The sequence below is a fragment of the Temnothorax nylanderi genome, unplaced genomic scaffold (assembly GCF_030848795.1).
Source record: "Temnothorax nylanderi isolate EJ_2023f unplaced genomic scaffold, tnyl_v1.0 TNYL_tig0009_pilon, whole genome shotgun sequence".
Taxonomy (NCBI): domain Eukaryota; kingdom Metazoa; phylum Arthropoda; class Insecta; order Hymenoptera; family Formicidae; genus Temnothorax; species Temnothorax nylanderi.
The window spans coordinates 601,094-626,811 of NW_027249071.1; the positions used below are offsets into that span (position 1 = coordinate 601,094).

A 25,718-nucleotide genomic window follows, 5' to 3' on the forward strand; every position below is an offset into this window, starting at 1 on the left:
ATGTATTATGGGGAAGATGCTTGCCGAAGATTTGCTTATTAACGCAAAATCATCATTCCTCTTAATGACGAATTAGATAAAAAGTAAACTTGTATACATATAAATAAAACGCAGCAAGAAATGTGATTCTTGTGAGATACGAACAAAAAAACGCATTCTCGAGGAAAAAGATTCGCATCAACAATCTCTAACAAATAGTTTCCTCCATTACATACTGTATAGGTCTGAGTTTATTGTTCGACATAAGAAGCAGAACGTTATTATCAACATGCACCGATACTCGCTCTTATGATCTTTGATTTCGGACTTTTCCATTACGTGTCAATATTAATTATTACATTATTTATTTAAACGTTATTAGTACTTTATATCACTTTTTTGTTCTTATATTCTATTCGCTCATTCTTGTTTTACAACGATTACTGGATTTTTTGTTAATATTTTAATAATTATTAACTACTATAAAAATATTTATAATAATACGTAATATAAAATTATTTATAATAATATAATAATACGTTCAAAGTACCCGACGATTAGCAGAAAGAAGACAAATAACATTAATTTTTACGTTTCCTTTGAAGACAATGTCTCTTTACAAAGAATAAAAAAGACAATATCATACTGCTATTAATTAAAAAATTTTTTGAATATTTTGAAAAATATTTTTTAAATAATATTCTTTAATAATATTGCAATTTTTATTGCATTCTTATTTTCAGTCAAAATTGTATTAAAATTAACTTTATCTCAAATTGGATAACGTCGCAATATTTATTTCTGTTCTTGAAATTTAATTTTTAAAAAGGTCCAATTTATCTTCAATAACTCGAAGAAAACTATTGGTGTTTTAATTAATAACAGGCGACTTTGAATTTAATACAAAATAAATGTTTTACATATCTATTTTTTATCGATACTAACACGCGTATTACGCATTCATGTATTACACATTATTGAAATATTACAGGAACAACAAAAACTTTATGAAATCACAAACGTTGAATTAATTTTCTCGTGTAGATAATTAAAGTAAACTAGTGCAAATTTCTTTAAAGTCTAAAAAATCGATCGATATTAAAACATGTTATTCCTCATGAAGGAAATGTGTGCGTTACATATGTGCATATTCAAGATATATTATATTTTGAAACAAATTTCAATTATTATGTATTGACACACGGTTATTTAATATATCAATTTTGCTTGCATAATTAAAGGAATTGTTAAGAATTCACGTGAGCTCGACAGGATCACGAGTGTTAGAGCTTTCAGACCACGGATATGTGCAAAAGTGAGAGGAAAACACGAGGTGTAATTTGAAAAAGACGGAATTGCCAAAAATGAGGAGCGCGATACGGGCGGTACCTATACCCTTCGGCCTCGGCATCCTCGATCTTCACCGGAGGCGCAGCGGAGTTACAAACGGCACGCGACCTTGGCCGAAGGATCTCATGCCCGTGGTCCGTCACCGTCGAGAAGACACCTTTCCACTTCCCCTCGGACGGCCACCTGAGTGAAGCGACCTTGACTGAGCCGCGGCGCGCGGGGTTCGCAGACGATCACCTAAGGCCCCACGGTGCAGCCCCTCTCACGCGCGCGCTTGCGGACCCCACTTGGGTAAACCAATACTTAAACCGCGGGACCACCGCGCCGCGGACTATTCCCGCAGCATCGGCCGTTGGACCCGTTAAGCTCACGTACGCACCACCCTCCACCGCACGCGCGTACACGCGTCGTACACGTCCGGATACGCGCTCACGCGGATACCTATATCGCGGCCCACGGGGGGACCGATCGTAACATTTGGTGTACGACTTACGCGAACGCGTATGCGACGTATGTCGCGGGGACATATGTAGCACCCACACGCAAATGTGCCTCGCTGATCCTGACCCCGCGTAAGAACGACCGCGTGTACAGTGACGAGAGCCTCCCTTCGAAGTCTTCCGCGAAACCCTTCTGCACCCGAAAGAAGGGGACTCCCTCGCGATCGGCGCGATTCCGTCCAGTGCCCTGCCGATCGACGACGGCGTCCAGCATTTCGGACGCTAGGGACGTACCAGTGCGAAGAGTCAAAGTTTAGGAGGACTCTCCGGATGATCCGTTTGACGGGTAGCTCGGCTTTGATGCGGCGCCGCTGAATCACCCAGGGATTTCGGTGACGAAGCAGCTTTGGGAGCGAGAGTGGTGAAGTGCACAGTGCCAGGCAGTTTCCGATCTCGGTGGAGCGTGAGTGGAAGGTAAGCGCGTTTCGAAAACTTTGGGGTGGAGAGCGGAACGTTCGACCGAGCGCGAACGGTCGCTGCTGGAGAGCGACCCAAAACGAATTTTTCCGCGGCGAGAAATCGGGCCGACTCCTTAAACGGATCGGCGCGCGTGAGCCATAAAAAACCTGCGCTGTGTGAAAAACCGCGTGTGCGCGAATCATGTATCTTCGTAGCAGCCCTTCAAGAAAGATTGTACTGTTATGAGGCAAAATATGGGAACGGCTCAACGCAGTAATCGATGCGGGACTACTCCGTATTTGGGGAGGAGAGTGTAAAAGAGACAAATTTTTATCAGGAAAAAAACAAGCGTATATTTTTTCTTGTTTTCTTTTATGCCTCTTCCTCGAGTGACGAAAATATTTTACCATTGTCTGTACAGTGCGACCTGATCTTTCGACTACTCACGTACCAAATGCTTGAAATAGTAAAGCAATACGCTAGTGTCCTACAAAGGGTTAGGTATAAGGATCAAGGCCAAAATCAGTTTTTAATTTTGGCACAGATTCTACAATGTTACAAGAAAATTCTGAAGTAATTTTATGTTGCGATATTAGCAATACCCACAGTGGAATATAAGAATCACAATATAATTTGTATCTTACATATTGATTAAACTTATTAATTATGCAAAGACACATTCAATATGCAAGACAAATTTGAATATCACCAATATTTTTAGCTCTAGCCGCAGCATGTATGTATGTATACAATCTTAAATTTAAATTTTATCAACAATTTTATCTTTTCTAATATTTTTACTATTACAACAATAGCTCCTTTTTTTGAAAACTCATATATATTTAAGCTAAAAAAGAAATTAGAATTAACAATAAAAATCCAGACTGACCAGTGATATATTTGAGTATCGATCTATTTTTATTAATAATTTTTTGGAAAAAGAGAAAATTGTTTTAATGCAAAATTTTTAGATGATAAATTAGATGTTTTATAAAATTTGAAAAAAAAAGCGTAAAATACATTAAAACTATTAATAAAACTTTAAGATTATTGTAAAAAATTTTAAAAATATGTTTTAATTAAATTATTAGTATTAATATTTAAATAAATTATTTTATTAATATTAATATATTTTAATTTTATTAGTATATATATATTGATGAATTAAAAATGCTTATTGGTAATATTAATTTATTAAAAATTTATTGATACTCAGTTATTAATGCATATAATGAATGCACTTATCAATAATTTTAAAATATTTTACACTTTTCTAAATATATCTGTATATACGTATATACGTACATGCGAGTGCACAACATAAACTACTGATAACTTATGTTCCTTCGCATGCAAAATAATTTATTCAATATAAAATTACAATTATTCTATTAGTAAATTCCTATTAGAAAAAAAATCTTCGTGAAAATAATTCTGAATCTATTATTTAAATTATACTTTTCTCGCAATCATCAATAAAGTAGAATAAATGAATCTTTTTCGATGTGGCCACATTATATTTTAATAGCGTAACACAAATACATATTTTTATATTTTAATAAGATTTTTGATAAAATTACATTAGTCACTTATCTTGATATTAATCTTCGAATTGCAATAATATTTTAATGTATTGCTATAGCGAAATTTTAAGACTTTGGTTCGGCGAAAACATCTTGCGAAATTTTATCATAAGTGTGTAACATTGTCACATTGCGTGTAATGTTTCCCAACAAGCAAGACGTATGATCATAATTTTTAATATATTCTCAACAGTTTTTAAAAGTAACATGCGCGTGTTATAATAAGAAATAAAACATCTATTTATACAACAGCTTTTTAAACAAATTTTAAATTTAATTAATTTTCTTCGCAAATCATATTGCTAAATTTATTTACGCAGTTTTTTAATTAATTCTTTACGCACTAATAATATTGAAGATCTAAATATACAAAAGGTGTGCTAAAAATACACAACTCTTGAAAGATTTATTTTAAAAAATATAAAATTGTTAATTAATGTGTGGCAAATCGTAATTTCTTAACCTGTGTAACGTTCAAATACGTCAATACGAATTTTTGGAAAGTTTGTAAGTAGCGATTCACCTGCAGCGTTTCACAATCGAGACGTTGTGCCGCAAGACACATCCGCACCGTTGCACTAGAAACATTGCAATTGCCTTAATTCAATACGTCTAACCCTGTCATGAATATCTATCATGTATTTCAGCAGACATGACAGAAAAAAGAAGACTCTTAGACACTAGATCATAGAAACTTTGCTCGCCTCACAGAAATCATCTCTGTCTGGACTGTCTGTGTATCGCATGGTCAGCTACCTACCTTAATATAAATCCCCACGTACGTGTCCAAGCACGTGAAATGCGTTACATTACACAACCGTTCGAAACACGTTGTAATATTCGGCACAAGGTCGCTGGACCGTTTTCGAGTCAGTTTCTTCATAGCGTGACGTGATTTCGCGTATCCGAGGGAAATGGAGTCCACCCTTTCAAAGTCGATATCAAAAACGCGTGAGCATCCGCAGATACGCGACAAATTTGACGAATTCCTTCAGACAGGACTCGACACCCGTGTAATTATGAATTTAATTAGCTAGATAGCACGACGGAAATACAGGAATCATATTAATATCATTTCCATATGTAATTTTCGCGAGTTAAATGCAAAGTGACCTAAGTTTAACGCGTGAAATAAACAATTGGAAACACAATGAAACACTGATGCGAATTGAAGCCAATTATTTGATTAACCGTTGTGTAATTATCGTCACTGCTGAACACGAATGAATAATGATGGTACGCCAGACAGCTGGAATCATTAATATATACACACAACGGTTAACAATTATCCACCGTGAAACAGATGAAGAAGAGTGGAACGGGAAAGTTTAAACGCGAGTTTAAGGTTTATTTTTAAACGCGAAAGTTTAAAGATATATAAATTGACACGCATACTGATTTGATAATTATTGACGGACAGAAATAATCTAAGATCATCATTTTTCAATGTGTAACGATATACGTGTCGTGCAAACGAACGTCTACGTTACTCGTGCTAACGGATATTGCCAAATTTCCGACGCTCTTGGCTCACATTTCGTACTCAAAACTTGTGTTTTATGGTGATAACACAGCTCCGCTTAAAATTGAGAATAATCGTCTTTAACTGCGACTATACAAGTAAATCATATGATGTAATTGCTCGTTATACTAGGCGAAGACGCATAGTAAATATCAATTTGTTCCGCAAGAATCAGAACCTGCTATTTTTTGTGTTTGTCCCTTGTTTTTGTTAGAAACCCGTTGAAACGTGACCTATGATTATTACTTGGACTATTCTTACCATATTTCTCTCTAATAAATTCTTCGTCTCCTTATAATTAATTTAAATTAACAAATACTAAACGTTTTTCATATAATTTATTTTAATAACGTCCTTTATTTGTTAATGCTTAAACAAAAAAATCATACACGCTAATGTGCAGGTATTTTTATTTTTAAAGTATTCAATATAAAGGATATTTTATGACGACATACAAGGACTGACCTGACAATACATCATTACGATGAGTATGTATGTTGCAACTTCTAAATAAAAATTTGGCAAATAACAGGTTGCCAGTACAGTGAGCACGGCATTACAAATGAACGTTACAATTTTATAATAATTTTGCAATAAATTGATCAAGACTTTGTGCGTGAATAGCATTAATATAAAAAATTTAGCTAAGTTTGCGACATGTACAATTTTGTCGGAATTAACGGTTTTCAGTTGTAAAATCTTTAAGAGTTTAATGTTAATATGAGAAGAAATGAACAAAACATTTTAAGAACTCCGGTATTTACACGCGTGCTCTCTTTGAGCTCGTTAGCCTTAATAGAATTTTTGAAATTCTTCTAGCCTCGTTAGACCTTACAATTAGACGAAGAGTAATCGTGTGTACTTAATTAAAGTTCTTTAACATCGTTAGTTTCCACCGAGATGAATAATTATCGTAACGCAGAAAGTGAAGAAAGAAGTACATTTCGCGTTTACACGATAGATTAGCGAACGGTTTCATGTGTGTGACACAATATGTCTGTGCAAAGCTTCGAAGATATTTTACTCTAGTCAAGGCTAAGATCTCTCCAACTGCAGAATGTCGAAAGAGCGGTAACGCACCGTTGCTTTTATCCAAATCGAGGACATTAAAACACTTGAGAATTGCAAATAATTACTTTCGAGTTGTATGTCAGTGTAACGATAACGAGACTTGCATCTTGCGTTATCCCTCAAATATTATCTAAGATTTTCCCTTTTTGCGAATCGGCTGACAATGTTTAATCTATACGATGTTGATATAATGCAACGTATGACTTAAACGAAATATTAGACATTCAAACCCTGAGATTTCGATCAAATGTGACTTGTCAAATATATTGTTACTATATTATTATTAAAAATATTTCGCCCGAAGGCACACACGTATGGATTATTTTTACATTTGAACAAGAATGTAACTCTTTAGGGAAAAAAAGAGTTCCTCTTTCTTCTTTTCAATTGCTTTTCACAGAAAACTTGGTGCCTTTCAATAAGTTATCCTTTTTGCTACACTTTTCTCTAATTGTAAGTCATCTATAATTTATTTTCCGGTCAGCTGCAAAAACACACTCTTTATAAATAAGTGGTGCAAGGTTGGTGAGCTCGCTCTATGGGAAATCTTAATGTGGAAACAATATTAGCCGAAAAACGTGCTTTCACGTCGGACAAAAAGCCGGGTGCAATTTTTACGTTTCACTGATCGGCACGTCGATACACGCGTAAAACGTTAGAGCGACAAACTGGGAAACTGTGGCGCGCCTTACAATTAAGTTCCCAAAAGTGCTATCGGCAACAAAGAAAGTGGAACTACGTACAGCGATGTACGATAAATAGTTTAACGCGGTGGTTGATTACACCTGGCTTCGTTCCGCGACCGAGGACAAAACCGTCTGCAGCGATTAACTTCGATCATAAATTTCGGGGGGGGGGGAAGACAGGTGCACGATATTGCGAATCGCTTCGTTATCTACTTTCTTCGTGAAAAGAGAAATGTGTGCTGCAATCGCGGATCGTCAGATTTTTTTTTCTTTCTTTACGTTTCCATCGAAGAGAAATGCTTAACACGGAAACTCGGGAAAGAATGTGAGGTATTATGTGGAGGATAAGATTAAAACAAGCGAGAAATGCATTTTTCTTTATTCAGGTTAATAAACATTTTATTCGGGTTAACGAACATTTTACAATAGAACATCAGTAGCGTACGATTTTGTACCGTGTGGCAATCCGATGTCACTATTACGATACGATTTTGCCTTTAGACTGAAGTAAGAATATCGCGCTATACGTTATCAGATCATTCGAAATAACCGTGAAACGAAGGATAAATGTGATTCGTATATAGTCTTTGATGATGACCTAATCATCGTTTATCCTTCACCTAATTAAATTTAAGCCTTCTCTTCTTCCTCTTTCCCTTTCATTTCCTTCTGTAGTAAATAACTCTTTCATAAATATTTTTTTTATGACAATTATCAATCACACCGTTGGAAGATATTGCGATATTACATTTATATCCTAGTGCCACCATTATTTCGATTAATCCTAATCCTTGGATTACAATTTGATCTTCTCGCCGCAAACGTAAAACGTTACACGTTAAACGTTAAACGTCAAATGTTACATATCTCTCTCATAGACTTCTACCTCTATTTTATTTGCTGTATCGTCATTCTATTAACGCGATCGTAAATCCGCGCGCTTCCATCCGGGCGTTTCTAAATAAATGCCGCCGTTAGTCTCGTCGGACGGTGAAAACGGTTCTTAAAAGTCGATACATTTCGATCACGCAAGAACAGGCTAGTAGCACAGAGAAATTAACGAATAATACCCCCGTGTTTTTTTTTGCCACAGTAAGAAAAGAGTTGCACGATGACGCTTAACGGATAAACCGAGAAAGAACCCGTTTTGTGATGTAGGATACTCATTTCCGGACTGTGTATAATGATAGTGGAGGAAGAGCAATTCCGCCGAAGGGGAATCGATAGCGAACAGCAGTGAGAGTCGTTGAGCAATGTTAAATTGGTGCCGTTAAACGAGTATCGAAGAAGAAGAAAAGACACTTGGCAAACATGTCTCCGTAAAGATCGAGGCAAAATAACAAATCATAATTTATCATAATTATGCACAATGTACAATAATGTACAGTATTGATCAAAACGCCGCACTTTTTTCTCCTTTATCACAGTTAATTAATTGACGTTAATGAACGTAGCAAACGACTCCATAATGTTGCAATATCCTTCGCGAAGAGGTAAAGCGCATTTTTTTTTTAAAGAAAGTAGACAGAAAATAAATAACCTCATCAATATTCGATGAAAGTTTGTCAGAATTATATTTCTCTGTCTAAAAATTAAATGCACGTTAAAAAATTGTCATCAGAAGAATATTCAACAAGTTACAACGCAAGTTCTGAACACGGCGGAACTTCTGATTTGTCAAAAATGACAGAATCGTAGAAAATACGTAAAAACCACGCTTTGAAGATAATTATCAGGTCAATTCTATTAAAAATTTATATAATAAAATAGATGAATATTACGTTACAAAGTATTCTCAATTTTTTTTGTTGAGGCAAACCATGCATAAAGATCATGAGAGTATATATTACAGCTCTCGAACGTTTCCCAATAAGAATTATTTCTCGTACTCATGCAAAATAAGTTACGGAATTGTAAATCTGAAGTATAGATCTGACAATAAAAAGATAAGAAAGTGGCATCGCGATAAAAATTCACTGACATGAAAACCATGCGAGAATCACCGAAGGCGTAATACGCGTCACATTAATAGCCAATGTAGCGTTACCTACTTAGCACTTAGCACGCTCTTCTTCGACTCTCACCATGGTAATTCGAAGATTTAGGAATCGAAGAAAAATTGCTTAAAACGCGAGAAATGCAAACCAGCATATAACATTCTATCAATCATCGGCGTAATATTATTATTATTCGTCCTCCATGCATATATTTTTCAAAAGGAAAGCTTATCGTAAGGAGGCAACGATGTACCATAAACTGTAGATTGTAGACTGGACTGTTCATCATGTGCCATTCATGAGATCTCATCGAGATATTCCACTCGTAGCACTAGAATACGTCCAATTATCTTTCAATAATAACAATACAGTCGAAAACGAAATAATTTAACAAGCATAATTAAAAGACTGCGACAGAAAAATAAAAATTATTTATAAACGCAACAGCATAATGAGGAAAATCTCAAATTCCGTTCTCGCTCAGTGTCTGCTAAAAATTCAATTCATTAATCAATTCATTAATTACGTAATTAATTAGTTAATTGCATGCATTTAAGTAACACATAGTTAGCTCTAATAAACATAAGTAATAAATAATCGAAGCGTAGAGAAAGATAAAGCAACTTTGTAAATAATTTTACAAGTACAATATTTAACAACATTTGTTTGCTGAGCACTTGCAAAAGTAAACAAAAAGATAGCGGAGAGATGAGGAAACCAGTCTATGGACACGCTCGGCGAAAGGTAGAATTGTCCTTTTATCGCACTTATGTATGTACTAATGCTAACACTGATGGTTTTTCAAGCGCGGATGAGTTTTCTTGACACGATTGCAATCCGGTCAATACGCCGCATCGACCGCAATTTCTTAATTTACTACTCACGATTAAACGAATCGCAATTGTATTCTTTTGCAAAAGCTAAACAGTCCTACCGAGAGAGCGACTGTAGCAGGTACCATTCAATACACTAACATGTATAGCTGTATTTGAACAGAAAAATGACGGAGCGCAGTAAATCGACGAAAATGATTAGTATATATTTGAGATATTTTTAGAAAAATATAAGCCGCGAAAAAATAATAGCTCTTTAATTTTATCTCCAATGTAGAACGTAGTAGTTAAAAATATATAGCTTTTTACGAAATGACGTGGCAATGAGATCAGCTGATAAAATTACAAGTATTCCGAATATTCTTTTGATATCTATCTAAGACAAAATAATACGAAATACTGAAACAAAACAGCCTTGAATGATGAAACTCGAGGCAAAAGCGACACCGTGTTCGGCTCGGCGCGAGTTCTTAAAGCAAGTCTCTTTCGGTGGCGATTCGCGGCGCGAGTCCTGAAAGTAAAAAGGAACGTGCGCGTGGGAAAAGGAGTCGCGCTTGGGAGAGAGTACGAAAATATGGACCGAGACGCGGTAGGAAAGGTCGAAGAAAATAAGAGGAAAGAGCCAGCCGCTTCTCCGCAGGCCCGAGGCCGTGACAACAGCCGTGAATGACGGACGGCAAATATCTCGCATGAGACGTGATACACCGCGAGAGGGGCCGCGATCGGTACGGTAATTAACCGGACGGCACACGACCCACTTACCCACTAAACTCGAAGAGCCATCCGCCGCGCCGCGCGGATGTTACCTTCGTCATCATCGTCGGAATTCTCTCCCATTGAGAGAGAACGCCGGCCGCGCGCACGCCGAAGACGACACCGGCCACACGACGTTTCTCTCTTTCTCCTCGTCCCTCCTCTCGCCACCTTCACCCGATCTCACCCTCCTTATCTCGCACTCTCGCGGGACTTTCTCTATATAGCAAGTACCGTTTGACTTTACGGATCCGTGCCGCGCGGCGCGCCGCGGCGCCGAGATGAGACGTTAACGTCAGCGCGGATCGAGATTCACATACCGGATGTCTCGGGTGAAACATATGCCGCTATTAACCTTATCTGATGACGATAAATAGCCTCCCCGAGACAGTCGGACTTTGAACATTAGTACGGTGATATTAGTTAAATTGAGGTGACTAGGGTGAGAGCTCATAAGCATTTTTCAACGTCTCATTTTTCTACTTCATAAAATAGTTAATATTTTCCTGGCTAAAAATAGATTTATTCGTTTACCCGATTCCACTTATAATAATAACTAACATAAGTTATTTATTTTATAATTTTTATTTATTTTATTTATTTTATTTATTTTATTTATTTGATAGTTCTCTAATCAAGTAGAAAACTGAAGGAATAAATTATGATAAATTAAAAGGCGAACGCGTATCGAGACGCCTATTGAGACGAGCTCTTGTTCAGTACAAACGCGCGCCTACACTCATGAATAAATTTATTTAAAAAATTCTAATTCTAAAGCTGACCCTTAACGGAAGATCCAGGCGCGATACTTTCACTTAAGCAATGCAGAAATATTTATAGAAACTCAGATCGTTAACCCAGATTCTCAATAAACGGTGCGATGCAACATATTTTTTGCGTAATTGATTCCGGCTTAACAATATTGACATCGTCAATACATATGATATCGATGTTTTAATAATCGCGCATCCACAATGAAAAATCCACGCATAAAATCCGTGCCGTGTTAAGGTTGAACATTTCGAGGTCCGCGCGGTGTTACGGAATGTAAGGTGGGTTTTGCGCGCGCGCGCGCGCAAGCCGATGCGTTTCGGGACAATGCGCATGCACGGCGCGCGCAAAAAGCGCGACCGTTTTGAGGGAAAAAAATGGAAAAAAAAAAGAAAGACCGGCCGCTAAGTCGGCGGAAAAGGCGAAGGGCCACGCAACGACATTGGGCAACCTTCAGTCGCACTATTACCGTTACTCCAGTTTTCGCGCTCCGCGGAACTGCAATAATCGATTACGCAAACTGCGATACGAACTCTCCCGCTGGCCTTAAAACGCCGCGCCGCGCCGCGCCGGCCGGGCGCGACGATGACCAAACCCGCGGCTCGTTTAATTCTCTAGTCTACTTACCGCCTGCTCATCCCCCCGTGTCTAAGGAGATTTACAGCCGTACTTCGATGCTCGTATGCATCGAAACGCGATATAACTGCTGTGATAAGCCGCTGCGTTATTTCCATCCGTATAATTCAGTATGATTGCGCTTATAGATGCAATTCACGCCGGTGTTCGGAGAAAGATCTTAGAACGATAGAGTCTACGTGTTAAATTATGGCGCAGATTTTAAAACGTTAAGTTCGATCGAGACCACTCCCACAGTCGAGACAACAAAGGCGTTTCAAAAAATAAAAAAGATCATAAAGATTCAACTTTTCAGCATGTTTGCATGGTTTTCTCGTAACTTTAACTAACGATTCGGTAATTTTTTATAAATATTACGTATGCGATGATTCTTTAAAAAGTTCCAAAAGGCAGCAGGAAGACATTATAGTTGCATCACGATTACGGAAATCATCTCGTGCCAGAAATCATAAAGAAATCGCCTTCCCTTTCTTTCTCTGCAGGCGTGACTCTCGAAACTTTCTTGTAAAAATGATAATATATGTCTCGTGTCAGGTTGTCGTAATTACGTCACGAATACGGAAATCATGAGCAGTCGAGTGTTACAAATCGCAATCGATGTTCACACGCGGAGTCTCACGATGAGCCGGTGCCACCCGACGATGTGGGTGAAAAAAGAAGCGCCGACAAGTGTCTCCCGGGGAGATGCTTACGTGCACGGGCCTAAATTGGGCACGGAAGAGAAAACCTGTGTGAGACGAGAACGATTTAGGCGATTACGACCTCTTGCCGCTTACGAGAACGAACTGTCGCCGCCGCCGATTACACGAATCAGTTGTCGCGCGCGAAAGTTCGCGCGACTCATCGCTAATAACCGTCGGACGTCGTCGTCAGAGCCCACGAAAACGCAATCTAACGATTGTGCGACATAACGCGTGCGGCGTGGTACGTAAGATTACGAAATTGACTGACTTCCTTCGTGATGGACGGCGAGAAAGTGTCATTCATGAATTTAATGCTGTCCACCGGCGACACAAGTCACGGCATAAGTAATAGTGACAAGCTCTAAATGCCCGGTAAGTGTGTTACGACGCGACGGGAGACCGGGAGAGAGAGAGAAATGTGCCATGCAGAACACAGTCGGATGGACGATATCGAATTGTCATCTGCGTCATGACTGTCCCCGCGATTACGCGAGGAGAGCTTATCGGAAAGAATCAAAATGTTCGCGAGTGATTACGTGTGTATGTTTACGGTAAAACCCGCGAGATAATCTCCCGTGAGTGCCGCCGTTTATTTCTGTTAAATCTCTCTTCGTTGTCATCTTTCTTTCCGAGCGGCACAAAATGTAAACGAATTGCAGATGAAGAAATAAATGAACATTCCCGGTTACTGTTACAGTCGAACAAGCACTTAACGGCTATATTGAAGAAAGATGTTTCCATTAGAAGGTGTGTAAAAGTATAAATGAAAGTGAATTGAGATACAATATATGAAAAAAGAACCGACTTAATTCAATATGTAAAACAAGAGGCAATCATGCATATCTATAAATATATATAAATAACATATTTTTTATATTTAACAGCGTGTGACTATAGTGACTCGGAGCAACAACACTGTCTTCAATTTTGCTGGCAATCATGCTATTAAAATGTTGATATTGTAAATTTCTCTTTGTGCTGGAGAAACGATGCTTTTCTAACATATTATAAATTTACATAATATTTATATTATATTTATAAATAATAAAAATTTCTCCGATTCATTGTAAAATTAATTCTAAACTAAGTTTCTCTTAATTCCATTAGCGACAAGTTTCTTTCCGGATATATATAATCTATTCTTACACAATTATAATCACATTCTTGCACGTTAAAGCAGATAGATATTAGAGCATATGTAGCAATTTGTGGAGAGTAATACATAATTGGAAAATACAGTGCACGTGCTGAAGTGCTGAGATTAAAGAGTTAATCCGTTGACACCCATTAGTCTGTGTAAAATCGTATCGTTCGATAGCTTTAATCTGAAGAAACTGTCGAGAAATCGTTAGAAATCAGCGGTTGGTTCTGCGCTGAATCGCAAGCATCATCGTTATCCAGTAATAAAGGTAACGCTGACGCGTGCGATTTAGCACAGAACACAGAATCACATGTGTTCGGCTCGCCTGGATGTAGCGACGCACACGCGTTAGTACTTGATTAATGCGTATATACACTACATTTAAAATTAATTTATTTAATATTTACCCATAATAATTTATTTTTAAATTGTTGAGCTTGTTACGGAACATGATGTATTATATTATAATGGAATTCTGCGTTAAATGATACCCGATTTACTAGATATCATGTAACGTTTGTATAAACACGGATAAATAAGCGGAGATTCCCCAGTGATGCTTTAATTTCACACGTCGCAGCACGTTGCATTTGAAAACTCCTGATTTCATTGCGTTCGCTCGGTGAGTAGACGGTGATTTATTAGGCCGTATAGAAAACGAGGCGAAAGAGAGAAATGTGGAGAGGCGAAGGACGAAAGGGAAGGAGGAGACCGGTTCACATCCGTGCGTAAGTCGCAGCGAAAGCGCGCGGCACAATGACGATGACTTCGCGATAACGCCAGGATACTTAAATGACGTTCGCGACGAGCTTCCTGACCCATTGCGTTCATCGAAGTCTTTTGATCGACGATTAGGATGACACGTAGGTATATGTAATCGCGTCCGTAAACGTGAACGGAAAGAGTTATCCGGGAATCTCGTCCGATTACAGAATTGCTGTAATCCTCGCCTCGACATACAAATATCTGATAGTATATATAGATATAAAGAAAGAAGAAGACCAGGAGAAGATAAATTTCTGAAAAGAAAACTTTTTTATTAATTAAATATTAATATTAATTAAATATTAATATTCCAAATAATTTTGCTATAGCGCGACAAGCTTGAAAAATCAACAAAACTTTCGTAAATCTTTCTAATAACACATATACATATTTTTTTTATTTTATAAGATAATCGTATTGATCCCCTATATAGGGTTACAGGAATTTCCATTTATAAAATAAATTTATTTTGTTAAGAATGATTACACACTCATGCGCATAACTGTTTTCCTCGAGTAGAGATAACTGTAAAACGTTCGGAAAATACCAAACATCAAGGGACCTTATCCGAGCAAGAAATTAATCCGTGTCCGAGCCCAACGAAAAAAACCTGTGTGAATATAGGTCGCCAGGGCCAGGCTGTATCTGACAATAAACCGGATTGGGCCGGGTAATTTGCCTTGATATGCAAGGCTCTAGAAATTCCATGAGGCTTTACCAGGGCATTAACTCTTTCACTACTAAGTGAGAAGTGGCTTGCTGCACGCGTTAATCCTTCTTCAAGTTATAAAAAATGATCGCAATTCTCGTTTACGTGATTTTAATGGCACGTTAACTGGCTTCAGAAAGATATAAAGAAACCTCTCGGAGAACGATTTTCATAATCTATGTTAATGATATTCAGAATATCATTACATATAAAAAATATGTAAGCATTCCCCTGCATCGCTACAAAGAATTTTTTTTCTTTATCAATTTAGTAAATAAATATTGCATACATTACCCACTTTGCATATTATATATACATATATATTCAAAGGTATTCTAAAAATTAATAAAAATATTCTAAATTTAACGCATGGATCGGTATCTATAAGATTTCTTGCTTTTTTTTTAGAAACGTCTGGTTTACGGTTAACAAAGTGTGACGGTTATTATATATGTAACACGTTATAATGATATTTTTAATAATATTGGTTTGCATTTTTTAGAGATGGCGTCGGCGGCAGCGGAATTAGTAGCGGAGCGAGAGCCGGAGCTGAGGCTCGAGATGACAGACTCGAATAGGACCTTCGTAGGTGCCCAGGGTCTAGTCAGGATGGCCCTGGATCAGTACACGGAAATCCTCACGACAGTTTCCGATCCACGTGTCAGCGACTGGCCGCTAATGGACTCGCCTATACCAACAATCCTTATCGTACTTCTTTATCTGTACGGCGTCGTCATATTCGGCCCGCGTATGATGGCCAACAGAAAGCCGTATAAACTCAGAGGAGTCTTGGTGACGTACAACGCGTTTCAGGTCGTCTTCTCGCTAGGGATGCTATATGAGGTAAACATTTTCGATAAAAATTTCGAGAAAACAAGATAGACTTTCGATTTATTGTCGATTATAGTTTCGTTTATTTTCTGGAAAAATAAAATGCTCTTCCAAAATATTTTACTAATACCGACGTAATGTATTCGATAAGGAATCTTGTCCGAAATCGTTACATCGTGAAGCCAAAAGTATCGTAGACGAGGAGGAGATATAACCGTTAGATAAATAAGTAATACGGAATAATAATTGGGAGAATCAGAAAAGTGGTTGCCCCGATGAAGAAGCGCACGAGCTAGAAATCCTATAATTTACGGAATCATGCAATCCTTGGGCAGGGAAACGTGTGCTCACAAGAGAATGCAAGAGCAATGGATAAGGAATAAGGAGAGAGAGAGAGAGAGAGAGGAAGAGAATGAAAGCTTGTATACGTGAAAGAGAAGAAGAGAGAAAGAGAGAGTCTCGATACGACCTTCTGTGTCACCCTTGACTTTCGCGTTTCCTTATAGCCATCATTAGGTTCTCGTTATATCGTATACATGACGTGCAAAGTTCACGAACGAGCCGACGATCCGCCGGGATCTAAGGACTCGCGACTGGCGCTTGGAAGCCGGTCAGACAACTTACCCGGCTCGTTATATAGGTCATGATGTAAGTATGCCGCCGGTATGGAACATAAATCGAGATCGAAAATGATCGGATGGCTAATCGGGGGGAGGTCTTACGAACTATCAAAGCGAACAACCACGAATGGTACTCGTTCGCGAGATCGATACGGCTAACAAAGTGTGACGGTGAAAGGAGATATGATGAATCGTGTAATCGTTGACAAAGATCGAGGAAGAGACTTCGACCTAGAACTTCGCCGATTATATCACGCGAGATCAACGCGTTTAGTTATCAAGCTGATATCAAATAGGCGATATAAATTCCCATACCCATGTCTTAATTAAGACATACCTATGTCTTAATTAAGCTTCACCGGAGTATTACTTCTACATGGGTAATTAAGCAAATTAAATATTTCTTATCTCATTATCCTGTATCTTATTCCGACACTTGTGCAAAAAATGACAAACACATCGATCTATAATTATAGGGAGATTCATAATCGTAACTTAATAAATAGATTAAAAAATAAATATAAATATCGTGACCGAATGGAATCCTAAATTTTGCACTCGTTTTCAACTAATTCCTATACGCAACTGAATTGCAAGAAATAAGATGGAACGGTTTAAAATTCGCTGCCTCGACTATCAACTTTCATATTTTAATATGCATTTGTGTGGAACCAATTGCGTGGACCAATCACTTCATATTAAATTTAATTAATATGTGTCGTAATTAATAATAACCGGTTAGATTCATCCTTCAGTTGTTTATTATAATTAATTAATAATTCAGACTTATCGTGAATCATAGATTCTAAATTAATATGTAATGGATGATAGGCGGTGAAATTTAATTATGCACATATTTATTCATCGACAGAATGCCAACGTCTCTATAAAAATGCGATTATTATAAGAATCAGCTCTATAATCTTTCAGATTATTTTTCTACAATTTTACAAAAAATATAGAAATTATTATAAACAAAGACTTAAGAATTGAAGATTAGACTAGACTTATTACAGTTATTACTTTTGCTTTGACTAAATCATTCTTCAAAAGATATAATTAATTTAGATGTAAACAACAACAAAACATTGATATAATTCCGATAATATTCAATCAATTAGCTATTTAGAAATTATAAAATCATAAAATTGTAATAATGTCAGTTATAGTATTTTTAGCACTAAATATTCTTTTAACTCCATTTCGTAAACATTTCTTCTTTTCTTTTCAATTATAAGCCAAATTTTTACTTTGCCGTAAGCCCTTTTTAAAATAATGGCACGAGATTAAATGTCGGGATTAATCATAGTTTTGATTTTATTGATTAACTTTTCAACAAAGGACTTACAACATAATTTTAAATATAGAATCTCCACTTTTCTGTCGATAGCCTTGACCTACTGAATACCAAACATACCCAAATTTAGTAGCTATACGTAACAGCTTTATTCTAAACAAGGTTGCCAAAATGTAACATCTGCTCCGAATATTAATGGCTAATTAGAATATTAAAGTCGCAGCGAATTATATAAGGCCGATTCTCACTATCGGTCAAGTCACGGTCCGGTCACGATCAAAAATCGTTACCATTAAATTCAACGCAAACTCGAAAAAGCAATTGAATCGTGACCGGACCGTGACTTGACCAATAGTGAGAAGCAACTTTTATTTTTCAATTGCTAATGTTCAATTGTTTTGAGTCTTTTAAGTCTGACACAGTTCCACCTTATTATCGAATTCTTAGCCTTACAACAGATTCTTGCATTCCATTATTTCTATTTATTCTACTACAATCCTTATTAATATCTCCACGAACTTCATCGATATAACATTTTTTCTCTACATATTTATTATTGCAATATTAACTTAATTAGTACAATAATATATGTATATTCTAAAGAAGATTCGGACATTTATATTAAATACATCAAGATATTATTTAGCATCACTTCTTGAACGTATAGCAATCTCAAACGAGAGGAAGGAAAAATATGTACAATGATTGCAGCATTTCCCAGTGGCCGATCACTCAATCGTTACTCAACAATCGATCTGTGCACTCGTTTCGTTATTATTAGCGAGACATCCTGTTTTCGACTTTCCATAAAGTATTCAGTCTCGTTTGCACCACTCCCACGGTGCACGATCGAAAAGACAACGTAAAATTCTGTGCGGAAGGTCAAACAAGAAACAAATTTTCATGCACCATGGAATGGATAATGAACGATTGCATCCGCGCGAAAGTACACTTTGCAGAAGTGACTAACCGCAATAACTGCCGCTTCTATTAGAGAGTCGGTCAGGAGAGCTTTTTATGTACGCAAAATGGCACAGCTTTTCCAAGATAGTGTTCTGCTCGTTCGGTTATCCGATAGTTTCGATTCGCTTTGAAACATAAAATCGATAGCCCTTCGCTTCATATCGGAGCACACAAAATGCCATATAAATTATCATTGTCAAAATGCGATCACTAAGATCATGGAAAATCTATCTTAAAAATCCATTTTTTGCTTAATCAAATTCTATTTAGAAAAATGAAAATTTATTCTAGAAATATGAGAATATCTTAAAAACCATTTTTTATTTTTTTTTGTCAATTTTTTCGATATTAAATAAAATTATTTAACTATGTTTGCTTCCAATTGCGTGGAAGTTAATTCGAAATCTAGTTCGGAAATCCGAACGCAAAAGAAAGAAAATCAAGATGTTTGCGTAAATGATTAAAAGATAAACATTAGTATCGGGTGGCGCTCACGACTAGGATCACATAATTATGCATACGCGTGTATGCATTCACTCTATTAATTTTCACAGCTCAATTGACATTGACTTTGTCACTCAATCTCAACCCCGTTTTCTCACCTTATTTATATATCACATAGACTTCAAAAATTAATCGGTAATTATAAATTGAAATCGGGTATAAATTTCGCGCAACCTGATTATTATTTACATATTGTTTACATAAATATTTTAAGACTTTGTAATCTAATTATACTTGCGGATATCGACAGGAGATAAAAATACAACCGCGATTTCCGTTTGCGCAGAAGAAAGTGAATGAAATAATTTATATTATTATCAAACTGTAGAATTGTTAGAACTAATGATTTCCATCACGACAGCTGCTTACGGTTCGTCGTATGCACAGCGTACAACGAAAGAATTAATCATCATCGTGGAAAAGAGCCAACATTGAGATGAGTATCTTAACGTGTTTTTTTTATTAAGATTGGATTGTGTTAAATGGAACGTGGCCTCAAAACCTACAGTTTCTCCTGAAACAGATTTATACATGCTGTCACTTGCTGTATGAAAATTGGTAATATGTATAACACACAGTCTTCTTAAGGTGGACTTTCCGATCGACTTATACCGAATCGAGGACATAAACATACCCATAAACAATGAAAGGATGATATAAAATTTATCGAAGACGCCAATGATAATTACAGACAGCGATCGGATATAATAAAAAAATATAAAATATATATAAAGTACATCTCTCTATGAAGATTATCTAAATTGTACTATTCCTCTTCCGCTATAATTTTGTAATTTATGTTTTACTTTCATCATCCTTCGCACCGACAGAGAAAACACAGTTACCATTTTTCACGACGTGGCGAAATAAAATAAATATTTGTTCAAACTGATTTATTATATTACGTCAGCCTATATTACGTCTGGCTTTAAAGAGTTTATAAACTTCCTTGTCAATGTCGAAATAAACGATTTGTGGTAATCGATTTTTCTCAACGAGGCTCGCCCAAGGAACTAAATTGCTCCGTCGGAGCTAATTAATATAACTAACCGGGTGTTTCCCATTCTTTTGCAGCACTTAATGTCCGGATGGCTATTGGACTACAGCTATAAATGTCAACCGGTCGATTACTCCCACAATCCATCCGCTCTGAGGATGGCGAACCTCTGCTGGTGGTACTTCATCAGCAAATTCACGGAATTCGCTGACACGGTACGGTTAACTTCCATAAATTCGCATACGTAATACCAGCCGGCGATATAGTCACGTGGATGCAAAGCATGCGAATCGATCAATTTCAAGAATAGATTTCTTTAAGTTTAAAATAGTAACACAAAGAGAAAACATATACACGCCGCGACATAAATTAAATTAAATTACAATTACATATTAAATCCACGCGTGTAGATGGAAACGAATGGAATATAATGACGGAATAAAAGCGTCCTTCGATTCTTTCTGAAATTGTGTAAGAACAGCAAAGCATAAAATAAGATTATGCTATCGAGATGTGGAATCTCTATAGAATGCATATTAATAAAATTTTTTTCAGTATCGATGCGCGTGGAACTTTCCCTCACATTCCATAAAAGAACCAAAAACAAATAATCATCTGCGTAATGATATTCAGACTTTTTATCCGGTACCTTTTTTCCAAAGTAAAACCGAGATTTACTTATAAATGTCCATCTGAGGTTCGGAAACGGAGCGGAATGTCATCGATACACCATTTTATCTTTATGCAAAGTAACCGAAACCAGTTCCAGCCGCGCGAGATATAAAAATCTGGACCAAATCTATTTAAAATAAAAGAGCGATAAATGTTCTATTATCCGCTTGCGCTTTCGATTCTTAATTCGGCGCGCAAAGTTATTTTTCTCTCGAAAATTGCGCGCAGTCAACCAAGAAAAACCGTACCGCATATTTCTTGTTTGTCGTATTACTATGATCCGGTGAATGCTCTGCATTTTCGATGAATGTATATACGCATAGTAAACAGACCGAAAGGTAGAGAGTGAGAGAGAGAGAGAGAGAGAGAGAGAGAGAGAGAGAGAGAGAGAGAGAGAGAGAGAGAGAGAGAGAGGGAAGTGGGAAACTATTCCCCGCTAGCTATTCCGCGAGAATCGCATAATTATGTACGGAACACTCGTATATCCCTTCTCACGACGCAATAACCCTTAAGCAATCATTTCCATTAGCGCGAGTGAGCAGGAACGGCGCCGAATCGCCGTATCGTGCACGCAATCACACCGGCGGATTAAAGGAGCAGATAAGATTTAATCGATCGCCACTCGTTTGTTAGATATTCTGGCCGAATAAATCGACAATCCGCAAAGCGGGCGTTTAAAGCTAGGCGAGCAAGGCGAAGGAGAGACAGAGAGGGAAAGCGCTTAAGCAGCACTTTCGACAGCGCGTGTGCGAAATTTCAACCGAACGTAGGAATCATCGCGAAACGGACTTTTTCATCATTCAATTGCTCAATTTTGACAGCGGTATATATGTTGCCGCTATCGCGTTCTATCGTGCCTGGATGACGAAAATCATCGCGCTTCGTTAATGAACATAGATATTTTCCAGGAGATACAGCTCGGGAGCCTCGCATTGCCGGCAATTAACGCGACCATGGAATATCGCTCGCTCCTCTTTTTCAATTTAAAGAGAGAATATTAAATTAAGTCGATAAGATTCTCCATTATTTTTTTTATTTTAAAGCTTAATTCAAGAATAAGTAGATTGAAACGAATAGATAAATTATTTGAAATCTTATGAAATAAGATGTTATTTTTAATTTATTTATTTAGATTAGGTTAAATAAATTTATATACGATTTATCACTAATAAATAACGAATTTTAAATAACAAAGTTCGGAATCTTGGCGTCTCGATCGCCTCCTTAATAAAAAAAAAAAAGTGCTTCTGCTTTCCTAATTCAAATTTCTAATTCCGGAACACGTGCATGCCTTTATAAATTAATTCACTTTCAATTTATTTAATGTGGGTCACGACAGGTGAAGCGGACGCGGTCCTAAACCCATAGGTCAATGAATCCTAAATCCAAGCTAAGTGACAGGAAATTACGAGAGCTCGTGAAATTTCGTAACAACGTTACTCATCGAAATTTCAGGTATTCTTCGTGTTGCGCAAGAAAGACAGTCAGGTGACATTCCTGCATTTATATCACCATTCTCTAACACCCCTCGAGACGTGGATCTGCGTGAAGTTTATCGCGGGCGGCCATGGCACCCTGGGCAATCTTATAAACAACGCGGTGCACGTGGTCATGTACGCGTATTACATGTTAGCGGCCATGGGCCCAGAATTTCAGAAGTATTTATGGTGGAAGAAGCATCTAACTACTGTACAACTGGTGAGTAGTCAATCGAGTCGCATCTCTTTTTAAACTAATAAGATTCATTCATACATTATTTCAAGAATTTGAATTGGACGACTTGATTAGAGAGGAACTAAGAAGAACCAGAGTTTAAACGAACGACAATCGCGATTTTTAAACGGTTACGTTTAAATAAAATCCAAAAAAGTATTCTTTTTAGACTAATACGAATCTCTTATACGTCGTTTCAAGAGTTTGAATTAAAAATAAGAGGAATTAAAGTTAAAATAAACAATAAACAAAATGACAATACATGAAATTTTTAGATGCGTTTAGATCAAATCTAGAAAAATATAATAGAAGTACCGGAATCTTTTCTTATACGTAATTACTTATACAATTTTAAACACGATTTAACGCGGAAAATCATTGAGATAAAAGTCTGCTCCGAATTGTATAGATCAATTTAAAACGGATTATACGTTTGACGTGAAGAAATCCAGAAAAAATTACTATCTTTTAGAAAAGGAATTCTTTCCTCGTTACGCAGCGTATAATTTAAGCCGATGTTTGCCGGCTCGTACACACTTCGGTTGTACGCAATAATGCCGGGCACAAAACTCCGGGCGGATAGAAGCGGAAAAATGCAACACACGTGACCCAATGTGCCGAATCGCAGCAGGCGTGCGGTATATAGTGGCGCGCGAGCGATTTTTTTTTTTCCGCGCGCGGATCAAAACCGATTCGTGATACCTTCTTCTTGCACAACGCGCCGGGTTTCGCGCCGTGACCGATAATAATCCGCGTCGTTGAAAGTGAATGGATAGACAGACACTACTGACCCACTGAGTGATCTTTAAAGATTTAAAGGGTGCACATCGGCAATACGTGATATATGCTAATTATCCGTCGAGACGTGTTAGTGGTGTTTGCTATCCTCCTACAAATCTATACTTTCCGACGCAATGTATGCCTTCGTTCCAACAACAGGCTCTTCAGATGCGAATCAAGTACTAATTACGATGACGCAAATGACTTTATATCCGTATTTCGGGAACAGTATTATTAAAGATAGCAAGATATAACAGTATTATTAAAGATAGCGAGATAGATATTAAAAAAGCGAGATAAAAAATTTCGATAATTAAAGATAGATCCTCGCTCGTCGCACGAAAGTCTACGGAAAGCGTACTTTATTGCCGGTTTTTCTTGCGTGCCACTTTACAGGTTGAGAGCAGTTTGAGATCCAAAACGGATCTCGCTGCGGGTTTCTCGCAGCGATGACCATAACGACTCGAAATTAATCACGCGCTTTAAATTAATAGGGAACACTGCAGTGATTGCTGCCTCGAACCTTCGTAATCCATGAAAATAGTATGCACGAAACTTGTAACGAAATACGTTGCGTACGCTTGAAACGAATTGCGCGAGGATAATACGTTTCACATTTATAGCTTCTAAATGTTGTTTACTCCTGAGTAGAAAGTATTACATCCTGATGTGTATGGAAAAGAAGTAAGATTATCAAAATTATTTCTTTTTATTCCGCATTATATTAAAATACATAAATAATTTTTTACTGTATCAATTACGCCGTTTAAAATGTTTAAGAAAATAGTTTCTTAAATCTCTGCATTTATTTAAATAGATATTTAAAGTTTAGAAGATTTCTTTTAAAATTCAAGTTTACGTATTATAATATATACATTTTCTAGCTAAAACTTATTTTCTCTAATTAAATATAACATATTATCCAATTAATAGAACTTATCATCGGACGAAATATTTCGCAAAATGTAAGCTCGAAGGCTAGTAAGGTAAATGTACCAATGCCTGGACACGTACCTATGTCTGGACATTTTTATCATTTTAGTCCTTAAATAAGTTATAATGCGAATTAAAATTAAAGAATCAAAGATAAAAATATTTTTTCTGTATTATAATTTTATCTTTGATTTTAAAAAATTGGCGTTACATTTATTTAAAAACTAAAATGATAAAGGTGTCCAGACATAGGTCTTAAGTGTCCCTGAATTGGTATACATTTACCTTACGCACGTAAATGAATTAAAGACCAACTAAAGTTAGGCAGATAACAGTAGAAAATATTTCGCAAGCCATCCTCGCGTTGCGAGAACGTCGAAAAAAATCGTGGCGGAGCTCGTTCTTGTTACCGGCGCAATACGCGGAGTATCATATTAATCGGGGTACCGACTACCGACTAAAATCGACTTCGCCGCCGCTGAAAAGAGGGCACGTTCGAAAAACCGGCGCGGCGGCCGCGGCGGACCGGCGGCGGCGGTCGGCCCGGATACGCGAATTGCGCGAACGAACTCGCGATCGCTCACGGATTCTGGGCCATCGGCCATTGGTGTTCGTTAGATCGGTCAATCCTGGTCTCTATACCTAGGCAAAATTTCACGCCATGCGCACGTAGGTAGGGGTGAGGGAAAGTGAAAAGTACAACGCGCGTTGGGCAATTCGAGTCGACTAGACCTCGCTTTAGCCGGCCGCCGAACTCGGCCAACCACGTTGGCAGTGGCGCAACAATTTGGCATTCCGATATGCCGTACGGCACCTGTATACCACCACCATCGCCATCATCGCGACCACCATCACCACCACCATCACCACCACCAACACCACCATCATCATCATCATCACCGCGACCCGCCGTCGTCGTCCTCGTCCTCGCCACCACCGCCGCCGCGACCGTCGCCACCACCGCCGTCCTCGTCGCCGTCCTCGTCGCCGTCGTCACCGTCGTCGTCGCTGCAACCGGCGTCGCGAGCTA

General features: G+C 37.5%; 2 protein-coding genes across 3 annotated transcripts in view; one reads left to right on the forward strand and one right to left on the reverse strand.

Annotated features, from left to right (window-relative positions):
- Sit (stuck in traffic) overlaps positions 1–25,718 on the reverse strand; it is a 61,393-nt gene that overhangs the window by 33,046 nt on the left and 2,629 nt on the right. The gene's annotated exons all lie outside the window — the stretch shown is intronic.
- The window catches only part of LOC139786274 (very long chain fatty acid elongase AAEL008004), a 29,342-nt gene continuing 4,858 nt past the window's right edge, over positions 1,235–25,718 (forward strand). The window contains exons 1-4 of one of the 2 annotated variants that reach the window (XM_071725440.1): positions 1,235–2,243; positions 15,881–16,221; positions 20,668–20,805; positions 22,718–22,960. In XM_071725440.1, coding sequence (XP_071581541.1) covers positions 15,883–16,221; positions 20,668–20,805; positions 22,718–22,960 — 720 coding nt within the window. In that variant the 5' untranslated portion in view covers positions 1,235–2,243; positions 15,881–15,882. Of the gene's footprint in view, positions 2,244–15,752; positions 16,222–20,667; positions 20,806–22,717; positions 22,961–25,718 lie in introns of those variants that run through there. The other variant, XM_071725449.1, reaches the window with a different exon arrangement.